General features: G+C 36.4%; 1 protein-coding gene across 25 annotated transcripts in view; it reads left to right on the plus strand.

The window, feature by feature from the left end:
* The window catches only part of LOC147871833 (uncharacterized), a 64,610-nt gene that overhangs the window by 16,268 nt on the left and 33,276 nt on the right, over window positions 1–15,066 (plus strand). For 17 of the 25 annotated variants that reach the window (XR_015538251.1, XR_015538252.1, XR_015538248.1 and 14 more), the window contains 9 exons: window positions 1,671–1,771; window positions 3,945–4,104; window positions 4,370–4,689; window positions 6,076–6,206; window positions 7,728–7,925; window positions 10,346–10,446; window positions 12,620–12,783; window positions 13,049–13,368; window positions 14,755–14,885. Coding sequence is in view for 17 of the 25 variants with exons in the window: in XM_087359991.1 (XP_087216117.1) it covers window positions 14,872–14,885 (14 nt within the window). In the remaining 8 variants the exon portion in view is untranslated. The other 8 variants (XM_087359995.1, XM_087360000.1, XM_087360004.1 and 5 more) reach the window with 8 other exon arrangements.

Consider the following 15,066-nt stretch of genomic DNA (forward strand, 5'->3'; position numbering starts at 1 on the left):
CTGGAATATAATAGAATTTCCTAAGAGGCTTTTGTCTTACGGTTCTCACGCCCACACTCTCACTTTGTACGCCGCGCTCCGCTACCAGTCCAATTATCGTGCAGCTCACGCCCTCTGTCTCCATGTGGACCAGAAACAACTATTATATGTCAGGGCCCTTGCGACAGGGTTTCTATGATCTGCTTCACTTGGAATCACATGCTACGGCGATGCGAGTAGTTCTTGCTGCTTTGCTCATCCTAATACTTATACGATATTAGTGCCATAATTAAATTTATAATTTTAAACTGTATTTTATAATAGTTTACGTAAACAGATTCTTCTCGTCGTTATTCAGATTATCCATTTTTAAGTGTTGCGTAATGTTTTTTGCGTGCTTGTCTTAAATTCATTGAATCCCATTCTGCTGTAATTAAAATGAATTTTAATTCTCATCTGTAAATTTTATATCAGTTCTGACATGGTGCTTTATCCTCCTTACGTATTTTTACGTACTTCAGACCTACAAATCTTCTTCAGATATTTACGACGAGAAATCCGAACACAAGATGGAAGAGAATTCACAGACCCCACAGCAGTAGAATCTTACTTCTGTAGTTTGACTTTGTAGACATTTCGTTGTGTTAAGTGTGCAAATAGGAATTGGAAGCAGCACAGCGCATAATTATAAAACATAACTTTGCTAATCTTTTACTAGTCTTGTGTTTTTCCATACGATTCTTATTTTGTCAGTGTCGAGTCTTAAAAATTTTGTGTTCATCTGTTTGGCCTAATTTGATTGTATATTCATAAGTTACTGTAGTATATGTTAATTAAATTTTGAGTTTTAGGTAATCACCTCAAGTAATGATTTTGTCTTTCGGGGAGGTTTGTAAAAATGAATATATCGTCCCGTTGGGTCCAGAGTTAAAGGAATTATATGAAGATCCTGCAATGGACCATAATCTGCGCTGCCTAAAAACAGAATCAGTTAAGACCACAGATGAATATGACAGACGTACATTTTTAAATTATTGTAAGAAGAATAGAAAATATTATTAGAATTCTGTTTTGCTAATAAAATGTTGTTAAACTTGTTGTACTCTGTGAAAAAAGAGAAAATACGTACACACACGTGCACGTAAAAACTTTATAATGCTGAATCAGGATTACATTTTTTTTGATATTGGGATTCGAATTTATTGAAGTCTGTGATGTGATTGGTTCTTATTCTCGCAGTTACAGTTGAATCCTGTTTGGATTAAAGCAACAAATTGGATAAAATATTTCTTAAACTGCATGTTTGAATACAAGTACAGTGATCCCTTGGTTCCACAGGGTCCCATTTTTATATTAATGATAAAAAATTTAATAAATGATATGTTTGTATCATATGGCCAATCAGATTGCTTCTAAGTCGAATATTTACGTATTCAATAAATTCAATTAAAGATAAAGATTTCCGTCTTCTGGGTTGTTGCGCCGTGTAGTCTGGTCGATGTTAAGCAACGTTTCGGAGGTCGTACTGTCTCCGTCATCAGGGCGATTAAGGATAGTTTTTGTGGGACCAGTTACAAGAGACTACTGCGTATAAATTGTATAAACTTGGGCATTTGTTGAATGGTTTGGTTCGATTTATTCTTTATAAAGAGCCGTGCGTGTACTGATGAAAATGTTCGATGTTATTTCAGGCCCTCGCTGAAACTGGTGGACCGTTCGTTGCTGGTTGAGGATGTTGTTAAGTCGCTGATCACGATTGATCCAGGGACTTGGGATGAATCGTTTCAGAAAGGTAATTTTTGTATGTGTATAATAATTTGAGATAAAAGCTGGGAAGAGAGAGCATTTAAATATTAACCTTTCTTGGCCTTGCATTATGGCTTATGTGCGTTCGAGCTGGCCACTAGCATACAACTAAACCATTAATGTTTTAGGTACGACATCTAAATTCCCGTGGTCTACGCGCGTGTATATAAAGTGATCCTTGTTACAAAATACAGTGTATTTATTGCATTTTTAAGCTTAGAATGTCAAATGAAAGCTCTGTTCTTGAGAATGAACCCATTTACCTGAACGTAGAGTTTTTGTAAAAATCTGTCTTTATATACGTAACTACTTTACATTTATTTTCAGTTATTTCAGGTTTCTTTAGCCCCGTACCCTCAGTTTTGTAGTCGTGTTGTACGACCTGACTGTTCGTGCCTCGACGCAGGGTCTGTGAAGTTATTTCTAGACTGAGTTAGCTGTATGAATAACTTTTGATCTTTTCCTGTCAATTCACGATACAGAAATGCCCACATTTTCCATGATGATTTGATATCTGAAATGAACTCTTATCACATTGGAGTGTTTAATATGGTCTTAAATAAATAAAAGAAACCTATTTCAGTGGTACACTAGGCCAGAATTTATCTGGATGGATTTCTTGTAAGAATTTTGACAAAATTTAATTATATTTGTTTAAATCTTGTCCGTCTAATCGCAATTTAAAATTTAAAATATTTAAAATACCATATGATGTTCTCTATCGAAACATTCGATTTACACTAGAACATCATTTTTTTCTCACGACGTGTTTCAGTTCTTAGATGAATTATCTTCAGGTGTATAAAATTAAAATTATATAAACTTGAACATAATTTCTAAAAATGCAACTTTTTTTATATATTATTGTATTTTAGTCAGATGTTTATCATATATCAATGATGTTCTCTTCCAGATTCCATTTTAATAACATATTCGAAGTTGTTCTATATATGTACGTCGTGTTTAATATGACTTTTTGTGTGGGTGAATGTTTTTGTATCAGCCAGAATTGAGAGTTCCAACTATCTGGAAGTATTGCCGTGTTTAAATTTTAAATTGTGATTAGACGGACGAGATTTAAACAAATATATATTTATCACAATATGACGCAAGTTTATCATCTCAAAAATTTAATTAAGAAAACAACGGAAGACAGGGCGCAGTCTGATGGGAAAATAATGAAGGTTGACAGCTTGCACGCATATGGTAAACAATATACTTACGATTCATCATCACACTCTTACTCTACTGTGAAATAATTCTGTCTCTAAATATATATTCACCTCGTAAGGTTCCATTTAAGGTTTGTTAATATCTGATTAATAGGAATATTACTCCTATGTTTCTTCTCAATCTGGGATAATAAGCTTGGTAATATTTTACGTCTTATCTGCCTGGATATTGTTATCCTCAGTGCAGCAGAAATCTTTTCTGTGATGCCAGAATAAATTTGAATTTGGCCCACGAGGCTTCATGAATTTAAACTCCCGACCACCAATAGCCATCGTACTCACAGGCGGTTTACGAAGATATAATAATTTGAGATACCAGTATGTCGGAGAAAGATGTGGACAGTAAAGTAGTGGCTGGAATTTAATGGCTTGAAACATTTTTGATTTTTCGAAAAATTTTGAAAAAAAATGTAAAAAATCAAAAAACGCTGGAAATTGTCCAAAAAGCGCACAAAACCAAGAAATTTTGAAAAATTCCACTTTCAAAAATTTCAAAATTTTTGGGTGTTGTGAGCTTTTCAGACAATTTCCATCGTTTTTTGATTTTTCGAAAAATTTTGAATTTTTTTTTCAAAACTCTCACCAAGGGATGCATGCCAACCTCGGCGAATGCCTCACTATGTCTCTGCCGGACTCGTCCTCGATCCGTGTCTGTCTACTGCTTTCTGTCGCACATTTTGCAACATCTCACAGTTAGAACATCTCGTAGAATAACCTGTCTTGACTGTGACCTATGTAGCAGGTACTTCAAGAGCAACATTGACAAGTTTATTCGGTTCAGGATGTCTATTTCTCGGCCACCAATATTTCTGAATCTTGTCGTTGCTTTTCGATAGGAAGGACAAAGTCATGGACATAAGAGCTGAAAGTAGAATTGACATGTAATTGGAACTGTCGAATTATTTTAAAATATAAATTTTATCATAGATTCTTCTCTCGTAAACGTGATTCAAGCAATGGTCGTCTGAAGAAGGGAAGAACTCCAGATGGATGGATGGATGGAGATGTCAGTCCTGAGAGAAAACCAGTTGGCATGGGCCGCACTAGTAGACTACATGTGCGGACACCACGAGCGAGGGTCTCGCAGGTGAGCTTCTATACAATAAGGTTGTAATAAGAGGTACATGAAATATCCATTCGACTTCTATTTAATAAAAGGTTATGTTTTGGCTTCCTTATCCATCTTCAGGGCTTGTTACAGACGGTGTTTAATTTTGATATGACTTTTGTTCCTCTGTGTATAAAATTTCTCATGTACTGTCTCTAATTCTTTTGGTATTCTGCAGTTGGGGGGCTAAGCTGCCCTCTTATTCAGTTGTGCGTTACTTCATATTCTGCTAATTTTATTTCAGTAATAAATATAAATTAATTAACGAGTAAACAGATTGCTTTCGGATGGACTCGAGAATTATTCCACCTGCCATCCCAGACAGAAGTCCAAAAGTAATGTCTGTCCCAGCTGTCTCAGGAGCGGAATCTATTGGCAACGAGATATTCGACTCATCAACGAGTACTTCTGTGGTGTAAGGATCTTCCCTGGACAGGACCCGACTCATGTGTACGTGGGCTGGGTAACAACGCAGTATCACTTCTTCAGCAAGGATTTCAATCAGAGTAGTGTCCGCAAGGCTTCTGTTATGATTGTGGATGACGATGACAGAATTATTGAAAGGTGACAACGTAATCCTCTGTGTTCTAATTTTCTTGCCACGTTCTGCAATAGCGATGGCTTACGTAACGTTACAAGAAACTATTTAAGTTTATTCCAATTGAAACTGAGCTGTTACGTATACGTAATTAAGTTTATAGTCTTTTGAATTTAGAAACATTGGAATGCTTTTCTTTTTTGTAAGGAAAGGTGGTCTTATGTTATTATTACACGGTTTTAGTTCACATGTGTACATCCCACTAATTATTTTAGATTCATTTTGTGTTATCACTAAATTTGGTATGTCTCTCATGCAATTAGAAGCCATACCAACTTTATACCCTCTAATTTCCCCACAACCAGTAATGCCATCTTGGCTGCGTTACAAACGTATGAGGTGGGATTCGTTACCTCGTTCACAAGACTCCTCCTCGTTGTTCACTGGTATTAATACTTTTTAGCTTTGAAATTATGAAATTTGAAAGCAAACTATTAAGTTTTGTTACGATAGCATCGATCGTCAGAGTTGCTACGTGGTCCGTGCTGACGAACTCTACGATGAAGTGACTCATGATTCATCAGGCAAAGGGGCATCACGGGGAATGTGACAGTATTAACAGAAAGTTTGTTTTTAACGATTAATAACAACAAAATAGATCCTTGACGTATTACAGTTTCACGCTTACGATTTCCCTTCATTTCCATAACGAATAAGGACATTTATTATTTCAGTAGAGTTTATTTTAAGAAAATTTGGGCAAAGTATAAGTATTTTTAAAATTATGATTGGAAATTGCTCATTCTCATAATCTAATCTGAAATTATCAAAATCTAGCTTTATGTAGAGAAAGAAGGATTTTATTTCTCTTGGTAATGAAATTGTTTGGCGTATGATACTTCTTTAATGTTCCGACGTGTAGTGTTTTCTAGCGTAGTATAAAAATTATAAAATGTTGGTCCCTTTACAGTATTTTTCTCCCTTATTATGTGGTTTGGGGTGAGACGTCCACAAACAAAATGGTGTCCCGGTGAGGTTGCCAAGATTGCAGCAGAAATAAATTATGTTTTTTTGAGGGAAATTGAAATATTTAATAAATCTGTGTATCTCCAACTGGACCAATTTAAAACCGACAGTGTTATGCTATGATGTGCATGTGTTTTGATAAAACAGCGTACGTCTCTTAAAAACCCATACAGGACGCTGAAGTAAAATACGCATTGATCAGGAAATTGTACTTTGTAACTTCGAAAGTTTCTCAAGATATTGTTCACAAGAATTCTTATAATTGGAAGGAATGTTACGCGTATATTAGATTCATATTCTGAAAGATATTGTGAATTTATTGATGTGTTTAGTGGGAAATGTGAACGTACTGTGTAAACTTCTCTTCTCCTACGTTGTTTTGATAGATGGAACCTGAAACATCTTTGTGGCAGCAACGAGCAAGGAAGTGTTGCAGATAGAGTTGGGTAGGACATCAACCACCCTGCCACTTTCAGCTGCACTGCTTCAGAACTCTGAGAGGCATGTTATACCACAGGTTAGGTTAGGTTAGGTTAGGTCTATATACACTAGTTGCTTTTAAGAGGTATCAAGTTTTAAGTCACATTACCAATTTCAAGTGATTATTATTATTATTCAGTGTTCTGTCTTACGACAGGTCCATTGCTCTGCCCAAACAGAGCTCTCCAGTTGTCCCTATTCTCGGCTTCTCGCTTTAATTCCTGGAACGTCATCTTTTTTCCTTGTTTAAGGTCGTCGGTTGGCTGTATCAGTCTTCTTCCCAGCCCTCGCTTTCCTTCAACCTGGCCTTCGATGATGTCACTCAGTAACCCATTCCTTCTCATAATATGTCCCAGCCAGTTGGCTTTCCTTCGTGTAATCTTTGCTCGTTGACTCTCCTCAATACTTCTTCGTTGGTCACTCGATCCGTCCACCTGATCTTCTCTATTCTTCTCCAACACCACATTTCAAAACTCTCCAGGTATTTCTGTTCCTTCTTCTTGAGTGTCCAAGTCTCTGCTCCATACGTAACACTTCACTAGTTTCTTCTTCATCTCCAAGCCCAACTTGCTAGTGAGAAGTATCCTCTTCTTGACGAAAGCTGCCTTGGCCATGGCTATCCTTGCTTTTACTTCCTTGGTGCATAGGGCGTCCGTCGTGACTATGCTTCCGAAGTACTTGAAATGCTCCACATTCTCCATCTGTTGGTTTCCAATTACAACGTTCAATGGTTCTGCTCTCGGTGCTATCCTCATTACCTTTGATTTTTCAATGTTGATTTCCATTCCATACTCTCTACCTGTCTCCACTAACTTGTCCATCATGTTCTGTAATTCCTCCTCTTCCTTTGCCAGTACTACTAATTCGTCTGTATACTTTACAGTCTTTATCACTCTTCCTCCAATTTTGAAGTCTCCTGTTCCCTCCAGAGCTTCCTTGGCAAGTCATTCCCCGTACAGGTTAAAAAGCAGCATCCCTGTCTTACACCTCTACCTATCTCAATGCTGTTGGTGTCTCCTGAGTCCAGTCTCACTTTGACTTTTTGCTGCATGTACAGGTTTTCGATTAGTCTTCTATTTCAAGTGATATGCTGCATAAAATGAGTCGGCACTGTAAAGAGATGCAGACAGAAATTTAGTTACAGAACAAAACCAAGTACAGAATTTTGCACTAACATTTGCATAATTTATTTATATAATCTAGATTGTAGGGCATTTTTCAGATTCCTTCATTATTATTATATGTTTTGTGTGTTGTTACTTTAATACATACTGAGGAGATGGACAGGATTTTCTGTAACTACAAATGTGATATTTAACAGATACGTCATCCAATATTTTTTTAAACCTGGCTAAATGCGTTAAATTATTTTAATTTTCTATATTCTGACATAAAAGTCTGCAAAACATTATTATTTACCAAAGCAAAATAATGAATGTAATCAGTCACTTTCAGGTCTTATTTTTATACAGTTCCTTCAGAACATGTGTCCGTCGGCCAGAACTTTTGTGACCACATGCTTATTTTTAATAAATCATTGTTTCTCTCTTTTTTTAAGTTTCCACCAAGACTTAAAACCTCATCAGTGGGCACGAGTACCCAATCAATCTCTGCAAGTGCACGCCCCGAAGCTGTCAGACATTCGTGGTTGGAGTACGCTGTGTGAAGACGCTGTGTCCGTGTGGGCACTTCACATTCCAGAAGAAGACAGACGCATCGATATTTTGGAATTAATTGAGACGGAACGAATGCTGAGGTAAATGTGAACACCTCGTGACGGACGATAAATATTCATGATGCAGGACACACACGATCTTCCTTTCTGTTCACATTCGATACTATGACAGATAATGGGTACCAGGGGTCCTTTCCCCAGGAGTAAGGCGCGGCCAGGTCGTGACACTGACTACTTGCCTCCGTCTAGTGCCTGAGTTGAGAACGAGTGGGAGCTACACCTCCTCTCCCCCCCAAGCACCTACGTGGCCCGTAGCAGTTTAGCTTTACTTTTAGTTTTACAAAATGTTTAGTCTAATAGTTTGAAAATACCCCAAAGAAAACATTTTCTAAATTTGTCTCTCAAGAAATGACAATCTGAAAGACGTCGAATTTAAAAAAAAAGACTGCTTTATCTTTCACAACCCACAATTTAGTAAGTGAATCTGGTGTCATTAATTTTAGAGCCTGTTACTGCGGTTGAAGGAACTTACGCACTGGAGATGATATTCTGGCAGGTTAACAGAATGGATGAAATACTAAAGCCCCTTGCAGCATAATTGATTATGGGATGATCGCCTTTCAAATTATAACCTGTACCTCGAGGAAAAACGTAATAGTTCGCCCAGCGTAACCCAGAAATCTGTAGCAAATAAGAGTCTTATTTGGCTAGAGAGCTCATTGCAGTTTCATTTCAAAGGTGACAGGATTACAGTTTCGTATGTAGAGAATCTGAGTATAAATATTGTAGTGTACGCGTTTCCGAAATATTTGCCTCGGCTGATTAATACCACTGGAATATAATAGAATTTCCTAAGAGGCTTTTGTCTTACGGTTCTCACGCCCACACTCTCACTTTGTACGCCGCGCTCCGCTACCAGTCCAATTATCGTGCAGCTCACGCCCTCTGTCTCCATGTGGACCAGAAACAACTATTATATGTCAGGGCCCTTGCGACAGGGTTTCTATGATCTGCTTCACTTGGAATCACATGCTACGGCGATGCGAGTAGTTCTTGCTGCTTTGCTCATCCTAATACTTATACGATATTAGTGCCATAATTAAATTTATAATTTTAAACTGTATTTTATAATAGTTTACGTAAACAGATTCTTCTCGTCGTTATTCAGATTATCCATTTTTAAGTGTTGCGTAATGTTTTTTGCGTGCTTGTCTTAAATTCATTGAATCCCATTCTGCTGTAATTAAAATGAATTTTAATTCTCATCTGTAAATTTTATATCAGTTCTGACATGGTGCTTTATCCTCCTTACGTATTTTTACGTACTTCAGACCTACAAATCTTCTTCAGATATTTACGACGAGAAATCCGAACACAAGATGGAAGAGAATTCACAGACCCCACAGCAGTAGAATCTTACTTCTGTAGTTTGACTTTGTAGACATTTCGTTGTGTTAAGTGTGCAAATAGGAATTGGAAGCAGCACAGCGCATAATTATAAAACATAACTTTGCTAATCTTTTACTAGTCTTGTGTTTTTCCATACGATTCTTATTTTGTCAGTGTCGAGTCTTAAAAATTTTGTGTTCATCTGTTTGGCCTAATTTGATTGTATATTCATAAGTTACTGTAGTATATGTTAATTAAATTTTGAGTTTTAGGTAATCACCTCAAGTAATGATTTTGTCTTTCGGGGAGGTTTGTAAAAATGAATATATCGTCCCGTTGGGTCCAGAGTTAAAGGAATTATATGAAGATCCTGCAATGGACCATAATCTGCGCTGCCTAAAAACAGAATCAGTTAAGACCACAGATGAATATGACAGACGTACATTTTTAAATTATTGTAAGAAGAATAGAAAATATTATTAGAATTCTGTTTTGCTAATAAAATGTTGTTAAACTTGTTGTACTCTGTGAAAAAAGAGAAAATACGTACACACACGTGCACGTAAAAACTTTATAATGCTGAATCAGGATTACATTTTTTTTGATATTGGGATTCGAATTTATTGAAGTCTGTGATGTGATTGGTTCTTATTCTCGCAGTTACAGTTGAATCCTGTTTGGATTAAAGCAACAAATTGGATAAAATATTTCTTAAACTGCATGTTTGAATACAAGTACAGTGATCCCTTGGTTCCACAGGGTCCCATTTTTATATTAATGATAAAAATTTTAATAAATGATATGTTTGTATCATATGGCCAATCAGATTGCTTCTAAGTCGAATATTTACGTATTCAATAAATTCAATTAAAGATAAAGATTTCCGTCTTCTGGGTTGTTGCGCCGTGTAGTCTGGTCGATGTTAACCAACGTTTCGGAGGTCATACTGCCTCCGTCATCAGGGCGATTAAGGATAGTTTTTGTGGGACCAGTTACAAGAGACTACTGCGTATAAATTGTATAAACTTGGGCATTTGTTGAATGGTTTGGTTCGATTTATTCTTTATAAAGAGCCGTGCGTGTACTGATGAAAATGTTCGATGTTATTTCAGGCCCTCGCTGAAACTGGTGGACCGTTCGTTGCTGGTTGAGGATGTTGTTAAGTCGCTGATCACGATTGATCCAGGGACTTGGGATGAATCGTTTCAGAAAGGTAATTTTTGTATGTGTATAATAATTTGAGATAAAAGCTGGGAAGAGAGAGCATTTAAATATTAACCTTTCTTGGCCTTGCATTATGGCTTATGTGCGTTCGAGCTGGCCACTAGCATACAACTAAACCATTAATGTTTTAGGTACGACATCTAAATTCCCGTGGTCTACGCGCGTGTATATAAAGTGATCCTTGTTACAAAATACAGTGTATTTATTGCATTTTTAAGCTTAGAATGTCAAATGAAAGCTCTGTTCTTGAGAATGAACCCATTTACCTGAACGTAGAGTTTTTGTAAAAATCTGTCTTTATATACGTAACTACTTTACATTTATTTTCAGTTATTTCAGGTTTCTTTAGCCCCGAACCCTCAGTTTTGTAGTCGTGTTGTACGACCTGACTGTTCGTGCCTCGACGCAGGGTCTGTGAAGTTATTTCTAGACTGAGTTAGCTGTATGAATAACTTTTGATCTTTTCCTGTCAATTCACGATACAGAAATGCCCACATTTTCCATGATGATTTGATATCTGAAATGAACTCTTATCACATTGGAGTGTTTAATATGGTCTTAAATAAATAAAAGAAACCTATTTCAGTGGTACACTAGGCCAGAATTTATCTGGATGGATTTCTTGTAAGAATTTTGACAAAATTTAATTATATTTGTTTAAATCTTGTCCGTCTAATCGCAATTTAAAATTTAAAATATTTAAAATACCATATGATGTTCTCTATCGAAACATTCGATTTACACTAGAACATCATTTTTTTCTCACGACGTGTTTCAGTTCTTAGATGAATTATCTTCAGGTGTATAAAATTAAAATTATATAAACTTGAACATAATTTCTAAAAATGCAACTTTTTTTATATATTATTGTATTTTAGTCAGATGTTTATCATATATCAATGATGTTCTCTTCCAGATTCCATTTTAATAACATATTCGAAGTTGTTCTATATATGTACGTCGTGTTTAATATGACTTTTTGTGTGGGTGAATGTTTTTGTATCAGCCAGAATTGAGAGTTCCAACTATCTGGAAGTATTGCCGTGTTTAAATTTTAAATTGTGATTAGACGGACGAGATTTAAACAAATATATATTTATCACAATATGACGCAAGTTTATCATCTCAAAAATTTAATTAAGAAAACAACGGAAGACAGGGCGCAGTCTGATGGGAAAATAATGAAGGTTGACAGCTTGCACGCATATGGTAAACAATATACTTACGATTCATCATCACACTCTTACTCTACTGTGAAATAATTCTGTCTCTAAATATATATTCACCTCGTAAGGTTCCATTTAAGGTTTGTTAATATCTGATTAATAGGAATATTACTCCTATGTTTCTTCTCAATCTGGGATAATAAGCTTGGTAATATTTTACGTCTTATCTGCCTGGATATTGTTATCCTCAGTGCAGCAGAAATCTTTTCTGTGATGCCAGAATAAATTTGAATTTGGCCCACGAGGCTTCATGAATTTAAACTCCCGACCACCAATAGCCATCGTACTCACAGGCGGTTTACGAAGATATAATAATTTGAGATACCAGTATGTCGGAGAAAGATGTGGACAGTAAAGTAGTGGCTGGAATTTAATGGCTTGAAACATTTTTGATTTTTCGAAAAATTTTGAAAAAAAATGTAAAAAATCAAAAAACGCTGGAAATTGTCCAAAAAGCGCACAAAACCAAGAAATTTTGAAAAATTCCACTTTCAAAAATTTCAAAATTTTTGGGTGTTGTGAGCTTTTCAGACAATTTCCATCGTTTTTTGATTTTTCGAAAAATTTTGAATTTTTTTTTCAAAACTCTCACCAAGGGATGCATGCCAACCTCGGCGAATGCCTCACTATGTCTCTGCCGGACTCGTCCTCGATCCGTGTCTGTCTACTGCTTTCTGTCGCACATTTTGCAACATCTCACAGTTAGAACATCTCGTAGAATAACCTGTCTTGACTGTGACCTATGTAGCAGGTACTTCAAGAGCAACATTGACAAGTTTATTCGGTTCAGGATGTCTATTTCTCGGCCACCAATATTTCTGAATCTTGTCGTTGCTTTTCGATAGGAAGGACAAAGTCATGGACATAAGAGCTGAAAGTAGAATTGACATGTAATTGGAACTGTCGAATTATTTTAAAATATAAATTTTATCATAGATTCTTCTCTCGTAAACGTGATTCAAGCAATGGTCGTCTGAAGAAGGGAAGAACTCCAGATGGATGGATGGATGGATGGAGATGTCAGTCCTGAGAGAAAACCAGTTGGCATGGGCCGCACTAGTAGACTACATGTGCGGACACCACGAGCGAGGGTCTCGCAGGTGAGCTTCTATACAATAAGGTTGTAATAAGAGGTACATGAAATATCCATTCGACTTCTATTTAATAAAAGGTTATGTTTTGGCTTCCTTATCCATCTTCAGGGCTTGTTACAGACGGTGTTTAATTTTGATATGACTTTTGTTCCTCTGTGTATAAAATTTCTCATGTACTGTCTCTAATTCTTTTGGTATTCTGCAGTTGGGGGGCTAAGCTGCCCTCTTATTCAGTTGTGCGTTACTTCATATTCTGCTAATTTTATTTCAGTAATAAATATAAATTAATTAACGAGTAAACAGATTGCTTTCGGATGGACTCGAGAATTATTCCACCTGCCATCCCAGACAGAAGTCCAAAAGTAATGTCTGTCCCAGCTGTCTCAGGAGCGGAATCTATTGGCAACGAGATATTCGACTCATCAACGAGTACTTCTGTGGTGTAAGGATCTTCCCTGGACAGGACCCGACTCATGTGTACGTGGGCTGGGTAACAACGCAGTATCACTTCTTCAGCAAGGATTTCAATCAGAGTAGTGTCCGCAAGGCTTCTGTTATGATTGTGGATGACGATGACAGAATTATTGAAAGGTGACAACGTAATCCTCTGTGTTCTAATTTTCTTGCCACGTTCTGCAATAGCGATGGCTTACGTAACGTTACAAGAAACTATTTAAGTTTATTCCAATTGAAACTGAGCTGTTACGTATACGTAATTAAGTTTATAGTCTTTTGAATTTAGAAACATTGGAATGCTTTTCTTTTTTGTAAGGAAAGGTGGTCTTATGTTATTATTACACGGTTTTAGTTCACATGTGTACATCCCACTAATTATTTTAGATTCATTTTGTGTTATCACTAAATTTGGTATGTCTCTCATGCAATTAGAAGCCATACCAACTTTATACCCTCTAATTTCCCCACAACCAGTAATGCCATCTTGGCTGCGTTACAAACGTATGAGGTGGGATTCGTTACCTCGTTCACAAGACTCCTCCTCGTTGTTCACTGGTATTAATACTTTTTAGCTTTGAAATTATGAAATTTGAAAGCAAACTATTAAGTTTTGTTACGATAGCATCGATCGTCAGAGTTGCTACGTGGTCCGTGCTGACGAACTCTACGATGAAGTGACTCATGATTCATCAGGCAAAGGGGCATCACGGGGAATGTGACAGTATTAACAGAAAGTTTGTTTTTAACGATTAATAACAACAAAATAGATCCTTGACGTATTACAGTTTCACGCTTACGATTTCCCTTCATTTCCATAACGAATAAGGACATTTATTATTTCAGTAGAGTTTATTTTAAGAAAATTTGGGCAAAGTATAAGTATTTTTAAAATTATGATTGGAAATTGCTCATTCTCATAATCTAATCTGAAATTATCAAAATCTAGCTTTATGTAGAGAAAGAAGGATTTTATTTCTCTTGGTAATGAAATTGTTTGGCGTATGATACTTCTTTAATGTTCCGACGTGTAGTGTTTTCTAGCGTAGTATAAAAATTATAAAATGTTGGTCCCTTTACAGTATTTTTCTCCCTTATTATGTGGTTTGGGGTGAGACGTCCACAAACAAAATGGTGTCCCGGTGAGGTTGCCAAGATTGCAGCAGAAATAAATTATGTTTTTTTGAGGGAAATTGAAATATTTAATAAATCTGTGTATCTCCAACTGGACCAATTTAAAACCGACAGTGTTATGCTATGATGTGCATGTGTTTTGATAAAACAGCGTACGTCTCTTAAAAACCCATACAGGACGCTGAAGTAAAATACGCATTGATCAGGAAATTGTACTTTGTAACTTCGAAAGTTTCTCAAGATATTGTTCACAAGAATTCTTATAATTGGAAGGAATGTTACGCGTATATTAGATTCATATTCTGAAAGATATTGTGAATTTATTGATGTGTTTAGTGGGAAATGTGAACGTACTGTGTAAACTTCTCTTCTCCTACGTTGTTTTGATAGATGGAACCTGAAACATCTTTGTGGCAGCAACGAGCAAGGAAGTGTTGCAGATAGAGTTGGGTAGGACATCAACCACCCTGCCACTTTCAGCTGCACTGCTTCAGAACTCTGAGAGGCATGTTATACCACAGGTTAGGTTAGGTTAGGTTAGGTCTATATACACTAGTTGCTTTTAAGAGGTATCAAGTTTTAAGTCACATTACCAATTTCAAGTGATTATTATTATTATTCAGTGTTCTGTCTTACGACAGGTCCATTGCTCTGCCCAAACAGAGCTCTCCAGTTGTCCCTATTCTCGGCTTCTCGCTTTAA

The sequence above is a fragment of the Zootermopsis nevadensis genome, unplaced genomic scaffold, assembly GCF_977971745.1.
Source record: "Zootermopsis nevadensis isolate Lab colony 2312 unplaced genomic scaffold, Znev_1.0 Znev_ptg000037l, whole genome shotgun sequence".
In the NCBI taxonomy this organism is placed as follows: Eukaryota; Metazoa; Arthropoda; class Insecta; order Blattodea; family Termopsidae; genus Zootermopsis; species Zootermopsis nevadensis.